General features: G+C 42.9%; 2 protein-coding genes across 2 annotated transcripts in view; both read left to right on the top strand.

Moving 5' to 3' along the window:
• Positions 1–15,622, top strand: part of TRAPPC11 (trafficking protein particle complex subunit 11) — a 71,663-nt gene that overhangs the window by 35,381 nt on the left and 20,660 nt on the right. The gene's annotated exons all lie outside the window — the stretch shown is intronic.
• Positions 1,086–15,622, top strand: part of STOX2 (storkhead box 2) — a 124,808-nt gene continuing 110,271 nt past the window's right edge. The window contains exons 1-2 of the mRNA XM_083755496.1: positions 1,086–2,810; positions 2,961–6,427. Of these exons, the coding sequence (XP_083611622.1) occupies positions 5,950–6,427 (478 nt within the window). The 5' untranslated portion in view covers positions 1,086–2,810; positions 2,961–5,949. The remainder of the gene's footprint in view (positions 2,811–2,960; positions 6,428–15,622) is intronic.

Below are 15,622 nucleotides of genomic sequence, written 5' to 3'. Positions count from 1 at the left end.
CAGCCATCTACAGTTCTCCTGTTTCATTAAACTGTGCCCCTCTTTCTACCCATCTGCAGTAATGGATGGCACGCTGGGGAGGCCTGGCCAATGTGGTGTAGTGGTTAAGAGTGGTAGTCTCATAATCTGGTGAACCGGGTTTGCATCTCCACTCCTCCACATGCAGCTGCTGGGTGACCTTGGGCTAGTCACACTTCTTGAAGTCTCTCAGCCCCACTCACCTCACAGAGTGTTTGTTGTGGGGGAGGAAGGGAAAGGAGAATGTTAGCCGCTTTGAGACTCCTTTGGGTAGTGATAAAGCAGGATATCAAATCCAAACTCCTCCTACCAGCTGTGGTTCTGCTATTTACTGGGAAGGAGGAGGGAAGGGGAGCCTATCTAGTGCTCCTGCCAGTGCATTTACACCACACCAACCTCACTGCTGCCTCACCATCTCCCCCATTGAGTGGCACTGACTCCACTGTCAGGTCAGGGGAGTGTTGCTGCACTACCATGCCACCCTTTACTGCCCCATCTCTGGAGCACCATTTCAGAGCACATTGTGCTGCATTAATTCTGTCTTCCTTCTAAGGCTACCTTCTTAGTTATACCTTTGGCACAACCCCATAATCTTCAACCCTTATTGAAACTAATTTTATGTGGAACCAAACTGAACACACATTCTTGCCCTGTTTTATCCTTCTGTCCATTTTCCTTCCCTGTGTTGGAATTTTTTTGTTGGTCTCTCCTCCAAGGAATTTACAATCTCTTTTGTTACTCCTGTTTCTTTTTTCTTAATGAACAATTCATGCAAAAACACAAAGCAGGTTTGGGAAATAAAGAACTGGGGTGTTCTTCAGTTTTTAAAAGACCAGGATCACAGGCCCATGACATAAATGTGTCTGTGGGCAAATTAAAATGTTGAATGGCCATTATGGTCTCATTGGCACTGCACAGCACGGTGTGCTAGGTCACCCTGTAAGCAAAGGGGGGGAGAGAGTTTTTTTATAGTTATTTTGCAAAAGAAAGAGAAAGATCTGACATGAAGTGCTTGCCCCCTAACAACATTCCTGATGCATAAAAAAAAGCAACAGCGACTGGGAAAAAAAAAAGAAACATCTGGAATCTTTACTAGAAGAATTTCCAAACATCTAGTGGGGGGATTAAAAACTTTTCATGCTGGTAGTCACTAAGGAATTATGGCCTTCAGAAACCTTAAGCATGAACAATCTTGTGGCAAATAGTTTAAAATCCATACATATACCTAAAATAATAGCTATTGAAGAAGAGAATGAAAAAAATACTTTGTGCTGATGGCATATCTTTTTAATATAGGTTAGTGGTTTCCTTTTCATTTTAAGTCAAGGTTATAGCACTTTTCTTTATTGATCTTGTCATTGTGATGGCAGAGTGTTGTAGGGTGTGTCCAGACCCGTAGGCTATTGTACAACGGAGCCGTCTGTCTTTTCTTACTAAAAGGTTATTATATAAACACAAGTGAAGACCCGCCAAAAAAAAAAACAACCAGCACCACCCGCAGGTAGTGTATTTTGGTTTTACTTTTTTCTACATTCCATCCCTTTGTAAACTATGCATTAAACGCAACATTTTTTAAATTTGTAACTTTGCACATTACATCTTAAATGTTTACTCTGTGCAAAAAAAACACACAAAAAAGTATTTATATAAATCCTTTTTATTTCTGTTAGATGTACATATGACCCATCACAAATCACTGGTACATTTTGTCATTGCAATATTAAAAACTGTTTTGCTCTTCCTATTTTCATTTGTTTCTAATGATTCAATATAACATAAGTAGCAAGCCATTCAAAGGATCAAAATCTGCAGCAGTGGTTCCTTATTAGCTAAGCACTGCAGATGCCCTGTTTTTCAAAAGCCAAGCCATGGACCCCCTACTTTTGAAATTTATTGTATCTCTATAGTCGTTTTTGTTATGTGAATGGTGTCATGGGTGGGTTATGCAGATACCCTGAGTTCCATGGACCAACAATTGGGAACCACTGATCTACAGTGTTAAGTTTTTCTCAGTGTTGTGTCTCTATGGCTTGCTCAGCAATTGGACATAATTGCTGAGTTACAGGGGAGAGAGAAATCACTAGGACCAGTTACACTTCAACCAATGGGCCAAAAGGGCCCCCATCCCTTCTTTGCCACCAGCAAAGGTATGTCCCCACTTGTGCAAGCCCAAAATTATCAGGGTCAGCTGATATTTACAGCAAAGTAACAGCTTGCAGTTATTTCCCACTTCAGAATTAATCGAAACCAAGTGGAAGCTTCACACACTTCCTACCCATGTCTTGGAAAAATGACTAGGCCCTCAAAATCAAAAACATTCTTTGATATATTTTTTAAAGAGGGGAGTAGCTGCAGTACTGAACTCTTAAGTTTGTTTGGATGTGACCCAATAAGGATGAGGTGGGGAACTGCATCTGGGTGGTGGGCTGCATCTCACTCACAGGGCATCTTTGACAGGTTAGCCAGGCCATCCACCTATTATTCACCTGTCATAATTACACCAGGTGACCCATTTTTCATACCTCTGAGCATGGGAGCCCTGGCAATCAGCTTTTCACTGGGGCTTTTCAAAACCATGTACTGTGCTTTGCAAGCCCCAATGATCAGCTGGTTATTAGCACTTGCAAGCCACTGAACAGACATTCCCCACTGCTGCAATAGGGATTTACTACAGCACCAGGTGATTCCGGTCAGGTTACGGATCTGGCAAGCAAACTCTATAAATAGATGGCTAGCAGTTGCTTATTATTCAGCTGGCAAAAGATTTGGATCCTGATGTTTATTTTCATAAGGTAAAGGTACCCCTGCCCGTACGGGCCAGTCGTCTCCGACTCTAGGGTTGTGCGCCCATCTCACTTAAGAGGCCAGGGGCCAGCGCTGTCCGGAGACACTACCGGGTCACGTGGCCAGCATGACGAAGCTGCTCTGTATTTTCATACCAGTACCCAAATTCTGAAAGTGCTAGCAACCCTTATAGACTACAGAGGTGCAAAACACTTTATTTAAGCTTACACCTACCTCAGTAAGTGTTTACATTTACATTTTTTAAATGAAGAAAACAATGAGAAGGAAATAGACTTCTGCTGCAGTTGCCTTTTTGTTTGAGTGTAAAAAAGGAGTAATTATATATTTGTGGGGGGGGGAGGGAGGTATTTTGGCTGCCGTTATAATCCTAATTCTTGGGAGCCACCCAATCTATAGGAAAATTACACTGGAATAGCTTCAGTCAATGCTGAGTTGTGATGTCAGCTAATTATCCTTATAACAGTACAAATGAGGACTCTAATCCTCAGTAATAATAGAATTGTGTGTGTGTGTGTGTGTGTGTAATCATTTTGTTAATTTTAGCTGTCTTATTGATATACCATTTTGAGACTTGCAATTAAGTGGTTTGTAAATCTAAAGAAATACATAAAAATTAATATTGTGGTGGCGTGACTTCAGGGATATGTTTCATTTAGCAGGAAAATTTATTTTTCCTTTATGTCTCCCACTGACCTTAAGCTCTTTGCATGGTGGTAGCAGTTAAAAGAATAAATTAAAGACAGTTGGGTATTGTTCGGGCTTGGCCTACTATCTGTTTAGAAGCTGCAGGAAAAACAAAACAACCTAGAAGTGCTACTTGTTCCGGCTAATTCATGGGCAGTTTGTTATTTTCAGTATATGGCACAATATAATGTCAACTAAAAAAGATTTATACGTACTGGCTTGATCAGGTTCTGTTCTAAGAGTATGCCTCGCTGCCCACGTGTGCGTGAAATACTATCCCCAGCCAGAAAACCTTTAGACAAATTACCTACAATTATCTCTTCATTTGCCTTGTTCTCAACATTTTCCTTCCCACATACATGCTTAAATTAATTTAGACTAGTTTCAACAAGTAAGAGTAGTCATCAAGGTTATTTTGTTTATCTGTTGCTAGATCCAGTCGAATACAGGGAATGGCACAAAGAAGAAGGAAGAAGTTATATGATTGCAGCTTTCATGGTAGTGTTATTAATGTGGAACATGGCCACAATCCAGAGAATTCTGTGATACCCTGAAATTATAGCTGCAGTTAATACCTGCAGCTGGAAGAGATTACAAGAGAACATGGACTCCCTAACAAGTCCATTCTAGGGAAGCACTGAAGAAAGGACACTAGAGTATAATTTACAATATACTTTTTAAAGCTTTTGTTAAAACAGTTATCGTGGTGCCTCAGGCCTCTATCAACCATAGCCTGGTGCTATCAGGGGCATTAATGTTAACTGTAACTTTACTTTTGGTAGTACAGTTAATACATTCCTTTTGAGTTTTGTCTCCTACATTCCTATTTAACCACAAATGAGTCAGTCAGTATTTAGAGTTTTGTTTTACAGATAGTAGCTTTCCCTGAAGTCCACTGGGAAGAATGGACTCTTATGCACATCAGATCTGTAACAGATAATAGAAAGTAAAACACAACCTTATAACAGAAACAAAATGCTTTCACCATGCCATTACTTTGCATTTTTAAAATAAATCTAGGATGAAGTGTTGTGCACTGGGCATGGTATTGGGATACTGTTCCTTTTAAACCCCTTTTCTCTGCTTTGGTTTGGTGGATTTTGGTAAAACTATTTGGGTGTTTAGATTTACTGGGCTTTTTGTATTTTAAACATTTTAAGCTGCTGTGTGTTTTAAAAACCCACCAAACCCTTAAAGTTTGTACCTTTCAGAACCTAAAGTTGTGAGATAGGTAATATGTTTCTAAAGTGATAAAAATGTAAATTTCATGAATCAGCAAAATTAAAACACTTCTTCTTATTTAGATAGCAACAATTAAATTCAATATATACTGGCTTTCCAATGTAATCAATGATGCTTGAAGATAATACTGCATTGGTTAAATTATGCCCATGGTGAGATATATAATAATTAAAATAATCCCTCAGTATTTAAATAGCTGTCAATTCAGAATTTTTTTTAATACTATCTCTGGTTACAAGATGACCAGTAATAATAGATGAGGAGCTGTCGACAAGTTTGCTATTCAGGTAGTAAGAAAAGAAAGTTTTTAAAAAAATGTGTGTGATATATATGTGTGTGTGTACAGTATGCATATTACATATCTTAGTGCACCGATTATACAGTTGTCATCGTTTATCTTACACTCTTTGTAAGAGAATGTTATCTAAGAATTAAAAGAAGAAAAGGTACACAACCATCATCTTGTACGGTATCCTGCTTATTTCAAGCGACATGTAAATTGTGAGTAGGTTCTATAGGTTTCATTTCATCCTTTGAAGTTTTAAAGGAATTTACAATGGCCCAGGTGATTTGTTGAACTGGGGTGCCACCGGGAGGAGGGAGAGAACGCTTCCACTCCCTTGCTCTCTAGCAGTGGATCAGGGCTGTCAATTCCTCACAGCGCGCGCGCGCTTTTCAAGAGCTGCATGACAGGACTAAACAGTCCCCAAGTTCGAGGCGGTGAATTAAGTTTCCTTTCCCAATCTTCCAGTAGCTAAAATACACAGCGGGGCCCTGTGGGTGGCAACCCTGAACTGGCGGCGGGCGAAAGTAGTTTAATAATTTCCTCGAGTATTGTATGATGCCGTGTGCCGCGCTTAAAACTTTTCTTTTGCTTTGAAAAGAGCGGCTTTATAACCTGAGGCAAACGCGCCAAAGGAGCCAGGAGCCCGCGCAGCTGGTCTGCGAGGGAGCCCGCGGCGCAGGGAGAGGGCGGCGCCGCTGAGGGTCGCCCGGGAGGCGGGCCAGGCGTCCACGTGCAGCGAGCGGGGAGAAGGCGGGGAGACGCGGAACCTGCCGCTGGGCCGGCGGGGGGCGGTCCGTCCTGGCGGAGCTGGGAACCGCGCCAGGCTGCCGGCGCTGCGCGCAGTGCCGTGCCCGGCGCTCCTGGCCAAGCGGCGCCTGCTTCGACTGCTGCTGCTTCGGCGCTCCGACGCCGCGATGCCTCGCCGGATGGAGAAGTTCTTGCAAATCGCCCCGCACTCCTTGGCCATCGTCCTGAGCCCCTGCGGCGGGGAAGAGGCTGCCTCGCGGCCGGCCAGGCACCGAGAGGAGCTGCAGGAGGACGGTGGCGGGGAGGCGGAGGACGACGACGACGGGGAAGGTGAGGGCAAGCGGCGGCGGCGGCTGCAGCCGCAGCAGCAAGGGGAAGGAGCGCCGCCGCCTCCGCCGCCGGGCAGCGACTCTCTGGGTCGCCACCACATCGGCTACGAGATCTTCGCCGACTTCAAGCAGGAGAACATGCAGCATTTCTGGAACAAGAAGGTGACGGCGGCGGTGGCCGAGACTTTCTTCCTGGGCTGGATCGACGAGCAGGTGCTGCTGATCCAGGGCAAGGAGGAGCACCTGGAGGCGCTGCGCGAGGGCTGGATGCGCAGGTCCCTCAAGCCCCCCGCGGGCTTCCGAATCAAGTGCCTGGGTAAGCGCGCGCCCGGGGCGCAGGGCCGAGCGCGCGGGGCAAGCCGGGGCAGGACGAGGGAAGCAGCGGCGTCCCCCAGTGGACGGGAGCGGGGAGGCGCGGGGTGCGCCTGCGCAGGGCCGAAAGATGTCAACACCCCCCCCCCAGCTCCGCCTGGCAACTTGGAAAGGCTCTGAGAGAGCCCAGGTTACGTTTTTTGTTCCCTCTGCCCCAAGGGGAGGAAGGCGACCTGGGCATCTTCCTGGGGAAGCGCGCACGCCACTTTCTTGCTTCCCACTCAGTCCGTTACCCCTTCAGCAACCTCCTAATGATTTCTGCCTAACTCAACTCTTGTCAAATGCGTTTTCCTCTTGATTGAGGAGGGGAGGGGTGTGTAAGTATAATATACTGTATTTATTGCTCTATAAGACTCACTTTTTTCCTCCTAAAAAGTAAGGGGAAATGTGTGTGCGTCTTATGGAGCGAATGCAGGCTGCGCAGCTATCCCAGAAGCCAGAACAGCAAGAGGGATTGCTGCTTTCACTGCGCAGCGATCCCTCTTGCTCTTCTGGCTTCTGAGATTCAGAATATTATTTTTCTTGTTTTCCTCCTCCAAAAACTAAGTGCGTCTTGTGGTCTGGTGCGTCTTATAGAGCAAAAAAATACAGTCATACACGACGTAACCATCGTGTGATTTGAAGAAGAAAAGCGGTGCTAGATTCCTGAAAAGTGGTGGGACTTTTGATTGCGCCCATCCAGAAGCGGCCTATTATCTTTAGGGGGGAGAATATTGCCTCTTTTTCACCCCCTCTGGTATGTCAGCAATTGAATACAGGTTTGACAGGTAAACTGCTAAGAAAAGTTCCATTTCCTTAGCATTTTACCTGTCAGTACTGTCTCTTGTTTTTTTCTGTCTTTTTGATAGGCAGTTCATGTAGATTAACTAGTGAGTGTTGTATAAAAAGTGAGAAAAATATCTCCAACACCTTCCTACCCCAGATCAATTGGTCACTGTCTCTCCTTTCTCCAATTTTTTAACCTCCCCATCACATATGGTGCTCGAAATAAGCTAAGCGCACATGCCTAACATAATCACAGACTCTTCCATTGGTGGTTTAACTTAGCTCAGGAACCATTGCCAACTAACTATTTTGGAGGAAATTCCCTTAAAAAATAGCTCCAAAACTTTATTGGCCAAAAGCTCAACAACTTTGCCAAGAAAAGCTCAACAACTTGTGTCTGAATCTGGGGCCTTGTGCATGAAAATCAGATGCTTTACCACTCAGCTGTGGCTTAGTAGCTGATCCGCTGAAGTCTCCAGGTTTGATTTTTACACTGCTTTATACAGTATTCGTTTATCCTTTGGTACATCAGACATAGGTAGATACTAGGAACTTGAAGATGAAATGTAATGGCTTCTTATAGTAGGCTGGCCTTGGAAAAGTTTTTGCTTTTGTTGGATTTCCACCAGGATTTTGTAGTGTCTGTCCAAAAGTCTCCTGTACCTGGGATGTTTCTCAAGACTTATTTGTTGTTGTTTTAGTGTGAACTTGCCTCAGAGTCTGTGTCCTGTATCTTAGACATTTGGGAATTTTCTTTATGGGACAGTAATGGTCACTCCCTGCAGTAATTCATGTTTACAATGGCAGGTGCATTTGTGTGAGCTGTTTTCATAGAGCATGCCAGAAAATGGTACCTCTTCACAGCACTGGCAGAAAGAAGCAATACTATTTAATTTGTGTTATGGTGTCTTGCCCACCATATGGTCTTGGTTGTAGCCTTCCAACCCATTTCACCGATACTGCAATTCAAGATTAGATGCAGTGTTGTATTTATATCAAATGCCCCACCTCCCTGGCAGTTTTAAAAAAGAACAAACATTGCTACCCCTGCATATGCTTTCCCTGCTCTTTACAAATATAAGTTTTCTGGTTGCCCCTGCTATGCTGGCATCTGTGCCTGTGGATTCCCAAGCATTTGTACAAAATGGAGCTTGTTCACACCATGGCTTTCTACACACACCCCTCTGCCTTATACTGTGTCATCTAGCCCAGAATTTTCTCTTGTTGGCAGTGGCTCTTGGAGGTCTCAGAGAGGTTCTTCCCTTCACCTGCTGTGTGATCCTTTTAACTGGGGTAGCCCAGGATTGAACCTGTAGCCTTCTGTGTATTTATCATGTGCTCTGCCACTGAGGTATTGCCATTATTAGATGCAAAGTGCCACATTTATAATAGGGTGTACTTGATACCTTGAATTTGTATGTACTGCAAATAAGGATATGAAGGCTAAAGTGTTGGAACTCTAAACACTGTGAGGAATGGTTTACACAGTAATTGTTGAGTCAATCATGTTTCTGTGAGTGAAAGATATGAGTAATTGTGCAGTGCCCGAAGGCGAAATCTTTCTGCAGCTGTGAACTATCTTTGCTTTTAATCTTAGAATTAGTGTATCTTTTAATATTTGTAAACCATGTGTAAAAGAGAGAGAGAGAGCTTTGCTAACTTGGATATATAGCAGAAACATAGTATATTTGTTTCATTGTGACCTACTACACTGGGGCTCTTATTGTAAATCTAGTTAGAGAATATTAAGGTGTCCATGAACTGAAACTGATCAATTACGGTAGTTGCTGCTGACAGCCCATCAGTGACCGAAAGTTTAGTGCAGGGCAAATCAGGCTGACAGGGCTTTTGAAACTCATGGAATGTGACATTATTGCTCTTCTCAGACCTGTGTAACCTCTCTTAATATGAATGGTAATGGGATTCTGTGATGTACTTTTTCTAGTTGCTTCTTATGCTATACAGTACTCAAAATAGTCTCTTAAGAGTTTATTTAGTACCAAAGTTGCTCAAGTGTTAGAAAATTGGAGGGTGTGTCTATAATGCTGGCTGGAGATGAAGCTTTGCATGGAATTTTGCACAGAAGTCAGCATTCAAAGGACAAGACTTAATGAGAATGGCATTTTAAAAAAAAGGTTCTCCATCAGAGGAAACTAGTAAAGAGTTATAGATGATCACTACTCTAATCTGTGGTTGATACTTCGCCTCTCAACCATCACATGTGATATACTTATCTGGAGCTCTTAGGCAGGAGAATTTCAAGTTAATTCTACAGCAAGCAACAAGAAGGCACTTCTTTCCCCAACTTTTATTCTTTATTGACAAACTTTGTCAGCTATGGATTTTCTCTGTGTCCGTCTGCAGCCAGTTGTTGCTGTTTGCTTTATTGTACGATGCTAATACTGCTTTAGTAGGTGGGTTTCAAATTTGCCCTATCCAACAGTTGCAGCTCTTGTTACAATCTTCACTTGCTGAATTAATGCTAAGCAAAGAGATTTGTTTGAAAAATGTCAGCATTATACAGCCAGGAAGGGCTTGACATTTGGCTGGAACAGGTCCACAGATTTTATAAGTGATTGGTATAGTTCAGAAGGCAGCTTCCTTAATTGGAAGGTGACTTCACCAGTTTGTACAATAATTAAACAAAATATACCAGCAACAGCCTAGCAAGGGGAATTCAACAGAAATATTGTTCCTTTGTTTAGACGCTGCCATGCATAACAGTAGAGGGGCTATATGCTGTTCTCTTGAGTTGAAGCTGAGTGTGCACATTCTTCCTTTCCCCGCACCTCCCTCTCTCTTTTTCTTTTTCTTGAAATGAAATTAAGTCCCTGCTAATTTTTGCTCCCAGGAGTAGTGCTTTGTTGTAATTTTCTGGTCATTAGTAGATAACTGTAGAAACGTACAGCAGACATAGCACATGAAATGCTGTTAATTTGTTGATGGGCAACAAAGTAGGTATTGTCATGTTCAAAATATCCCTTTTTTACCATGAAAACTTCCTTTCACTGAAAAGTTGTTTTGGTTTCACAGTAATAGTTACTCATCTGTAGTAATACCTCCCCTAGAGGAGTAAGGTTTATTCATATGTAACAATTCTGTGTCTTTTAGAACAGTTCTGGAAGTTACCTTCATATCGTCCATATCTACAGCAGAGTTGATGCTCATTTGTTAAAGTGTTTTCAGACATAATTTATTGAGGTATAGCTTCTACTGAGATGTGGTGCTTCCCAGCATTAGCACAGAAATATTTGGCTGCAGGGGAAGTGGTGATTTTCTCCCCAGCTTATCATTGAGATAATAAGTATAGTGTGAAGTGTGCATGTCTCATCGTAGACACGGGCTAGATCGTTTTGTCAAGATACCAGTGGCAAGCAACACTATTTCCTCCTGTGTCTATACCAATTTGGTGAGTGCTTTAAAAATATTGTGTGTGGTTTACACCATTCAAAAAAAAAATTTATAATGTGTTTCAGCCCAATTTTCTGGAGGCTGGATTCCAGTACTGGGCAGGGGACAAAGTGGGCAGGGCAAAACAAAACAATAGTCCCAAGAAAAAGAAAAACTGCACATTCTTCAGTCCCCCACAATGTTGTCACAGACATAAGTTCACCTGGCACATAGCACTCATCGTCTACCTTCCAGGACTAGACAGCTGGTGCATCCTGTCAAAGCCAGGCTCCAGGCCTGATGACATGCAGCCTAATCCCAGAAATATTTACTCAGAAGTAAGTCCCATTTAGTTAGACATTCCCAGTTAAGCATGCATAGAATTGAAACTTAATAATGGTTTATAAAGAAAAAAGTGTTTTTATAATGACTCTGGTGTGGCTGGAATGAAGTACCCAAGGGCATCTGCCCAATTGCAAGAAAGTTTTATGTCTTTTTAGTGAGATACTAACTTTAGCTCTCTTCTCCCCAACTCCCAAGTTAAATTGGGGCAGTCAATGGCTGGGCAGGCAAAAACTTGTGATGTCCATATTGCCTGTTTGTGCTATTATTTGAGGAAGTGTAAAAATAAGCTGTCTGCCCCAAAACTTTTGCAGGCACAAACAGTATTAAAAATGGGATTGTGTATAACTGCCCTGACACCATTGTGAACACAAACAATCATGAATGCAAAATAAAAGGGACCTCTGGAGGGCCCCCAAAGTTTTATTGTGAATACCTTCAGTCACACATCGGTTTCCTACATTAAAGCTTAGTTTTTAATTGCTTTTTAAGAGTATCATTAGGCTACCAAAACAAACAAAACTACTTCTTTGTCATATAGGTTTGCATGTATTATCCTGCTATTGGGCAACACAGGTAATAACTGTGTAGTAACTATGTAGCTTGGAGTGGATATTTTATGCATCACAAGTTTTTGGATGCAATTTACCCCTTTTCAGCAGAAAAACAACCACACCGTTTAATTGGTGCCTCTTTTTACAAAGAGTTCATATTAGGTGACTCATCCTTAATGTCATACTAACCAGCCAGAAGTATCAGTATCAGATGATGAGATCTCTAAAGCAATGCAGTAGCTGCTTACAGTAAATTTATCTTGAACACTGAATAAAGCAATTTGGACAGCCTTAGGTCTTGTTGTTACTGAACATTGTTTATGTTTTCCAAAACCTTGGTTTCAATGTCTCCACTGAAATAACTTTAAGTGAGGAGAAGAAAAGAGAAATATATTTGAGAACCGAATATGCACCACTGTTGTACAGTGGTACCTCAGGTTACATACGCTTCATGTTACATACGCTTCAGGTTACAGACTTTGCTAACCCAGAAATAGTGCTTCAGGTTAAGAACTTTGCTTCAGGATGAGAACAGAAATCGTGCTCTGGCGGTGCAGCAGCAGCAGGAGGCCCCATTAGCTAAAGTGGTGCTTCAGGTTAAGAACAGTTTCAGGTTAAGAACAGACCTCCGGAACGAATTAAGTACTTAACCCGAGGTACCACGGTATCTATTTGTTGTTATACAACTTTGTCATTTCTGCAGAACTTGGTGTTTGCCACTGTTCTGTTCTTTGAATTAGTGTGTTTCATAACTTTAAGTTAACGTACTGAATCCTGGATGCTTTGGGGGGAATAAAGAAAGTCTCTACATTTTAAAATAAACAAACATGAAAAAGGTATTGATGTTCTGCTGCGGTTAGGGTAACCTGCATGAACTTTTATCTCAAAGCATTAAATATTAGTTTATTATGTGGATTGGAACCAGGCTTATCACCATCAGGCTTTTAAGCAATAAGTACTGTATACTTTCAATAAATAGGTAAACAAGGCGATATGGGTATTTGACATGTTTTATTTATTTGAGGTATTTTATTAGGACCAAGCAGTCCCAAGGTAGCTTCCATTAAATAAAAATAAAAAATATGTGTTGTTTAGTTGTTTAGTCGTGTCCGACTCTTCGTGACCCTATGGACAGAGCACGCCAGGCACTCCTGTCTTCCACTGCCTCCCGCAGTTTGGTCAGACTCATGTTTGTAGCTTCAAGAACACTGTCCAACCATCTCGTCCTCTGTTGTCCCCTTCTCATACAAAATATATTAGCCAAACAAACAAACAAACAAACAAACTATAGTAAAACTCCGCATTGAAAATAGCAGTAGGGCTCCACAACCATAAAACAGCCATAAGAACAGCATTCAACCCAGCATAATAAAACCAAATTTTCTCATTCAGTAACTTTAAAAAAATTGCATAGCACAGTTAATCAGCAAACCAATTCATTTGCTCCTCACAAAACAAATATTAAATGCACAAATCTTGCATTGTGTGTAACCTTGCACTTGGCAAATGATTAACAAGAAAGAAAATTTGTTATGAAAAGTTTACTCTCTTCCTGTATATAGCCCCACACTTGCTGTGCTTGATGTGTGAGTTTACAGCACCTACAAAGTACTATGTACTGTTTTCTGTGGTAAGGCAAATCTTTGCGAAGTTAGCTAGCAGGCATTCTAAAAATGTGCTGCTTATCCATTTACTTCAAGGAAAAGTGGTGACTCTGTGTTACTTCTCAAAAATGGCTGCTGCTAACTAATTTTTCATTGTGTGTGTGTGTTTTTTTGGGGGGGGAGGCTTTGCTCTTTGTAGTATTTCCTGTTCCACAGCTTGTTTGGTTCTGGGCAGCTGAGGCATTTCAGTCAACCTCCAGAAACCCAGCAGCCATAGTGCTTGTACTTGTCTTCTCAGTCTTGGGAGTTGGGTTGGGGTGAGGTGAGGATCACCACAAAACCTCCAGGACAATTCCCACCCACCTCTGCAAGCTTTAAAGCAGGCATCCCCAAACCTGGCCCTCCAGATGTTTTGGGACATTAAATTTCCCATCATCCCTGACCACTGGTCCTGTTAGCTAGGGGTGACGGGAGTTGTAGTCCCAAAACATCTGGAGGGCCGAGTTTGGGGATGCCTGCTTTAAAGCTTGGAAGGAGGACTGTTCATCTTGCTGCAGAAACTCACTTACCATGGTGAATGACAAGCCGGAAGGAAGCCTGCTCTCAGCTCTAACCCCCTGCCCTAACTCCTGGTCTGAGCTCTCTTTTCTGGCAACTGTCTACAGCTTACCCCTAACAACTGCACAGATAAATGCACATGTTAAACTTGCTCATTTCAGTGATGGTTAGTTTTTTTGGGGAAGCGTGCCACAAGTTAAGTCCAGAATATATGGTAGTGCCACAATAAATTACTAGTACCTGGGAGTAGGGACGTGGGTGGCGCTGTGGGTTAAACCACAGAACCTAGGACTTGCCGATCAGAAGGTCGGAGGTTCGAATCGCCCCAATGAGATGAGCTCCCGCTGCTCGGCCCCTGCTCCTGCCCACCTAGCAGTTCGAAAGCACGTCAAAGTGCAAGTAGATAAATAGGTACCTTCCCTCTGGTGGGAAATACCTTCCCTCTGGTGGGAAGGTAAACGACGTTTCCGTGTGCTGCTCTGGTTTGCCAGAAGCGGCTTAGTCATGCTGGCCACATGACCCGGAAACTGTACGCCGGCTCTCTCAGCCAATAAAGCGAGATGAGCGCTGCAACCCCAGAGTTGGTCACAACTGGACCTAATGGTCAGGGGTCCCTTTACCTTTACCTTGGAGTAGGTTTGCCACTAATCTGCTGCATTCGAGAGGAGGCAAAAGCACATTGTTCAGGAGGAGGCAGGAAAGAGCCCCTATGCCATAGTCATTGCTGTCGTGCTCTATCCAGGCCTATGGGTCCATGTGCTTCTATGAAAGTATGTCTCAAACCTCCATGATCCATGCTATATTTGTGCTGCAGGTTGGCCACCCATGTTTTCTCTGCATTTATAGTGCTGTTCCTTCACCACCTGTGGTGGAGGAGTGACTGTAGATCCTGGTTAGAGCACATGTGTTGGTTACGTATCTCCAATACAGTGCTGGTCTTGAATGGCCAATGGTTCAGTTGTTTAAAGCAGCAAGGTATGTCCCAGTGTGCATACCCCATCACTGTGCATCTTTGTTACTTTCTGGAGATGTTTATATTGAAATAATTATAGCAAATGATGCATTACTTTTAATGCTGCCCTTTTAGGATAAATGGTCATTTTGGTTGCTGTTAAGCTTGTTTTGCCTTTTGTCAAATTCTAGTTAATGGTGTAAGACATGTGTTGGCAAAAGCCTTGGGGGGAAAACCTTACTTCCTATTTCATCTTAAACGTTTTTTTCTATGAGCTTAATTATAGGGTTTTACCTTTCTTCTGTAATTAACCTTTCAGTTAATTCTGTTTCGTTTTTTTGCTTTTAAAAGCCTGTGATTTCTTGTAACAACTCATCTTCTCATTGACACATAACTGTAGACTGAGGACATGTTAGACAGCGCTTGCCCCCTCTAGAATATGAGCAACCTTCAGTCTCTGCTTTCTGCATTCTTTTTTTTTTATATATGCACTAATATAGTAGTAGACAGCTTCTTGAGAAGTATGCTGAATAAAAGGTATGTTATCTGTTTGCTTTTGGTAATTATGTCTAACAACTCTACCCTAATTAGAGATACTGGGACGCGGGTGGCGCTGTGGGTAAAACCTCAGTGCCTAGGGCTTGCCGATCGCATGGTCGGCAGTTCGAATCCCGCGGCGGGGTGAGCTCCCGTCTTTCGGTCCCAGCTCCTGCCCACCTAGCAGTTCGAAAGCACCCCTAAGTGCAAGTAGATAAATACCGGTAGGTACCGCTTTATAGCGGGAAGGTAAACGGTGTTTCCGTGTGCTGCGCTGGTGCCAGCTCGCCAGAGCAGCTTCGTCACGCTGGCCACGTGACCCGGAAATGTCTCCGGACAGCGCTGGCCCCTGGCCTCTTAAGTGAGATGGGTGCACAACCCTAGAGTCGGACAAGACTGGCCCGTACGGGCAGGGGTACCTTTACCTTTACCTTAAT

The sequence above is a fragment of the Podarcis gaigeae genome (genome assembly GCF_964106915.1).
Source record: "Podarcis gaigeae genome assembly, chromosome: 9".
NCBI lineage: Eukaryota > Metazoa > Chordata > Lepidosauria > Squamata > Lacertidae > Podarcis > Podarcis gaigeae.
This window is presented reverse-complemented; position numbering and strand designations above follow the sequence as displayed.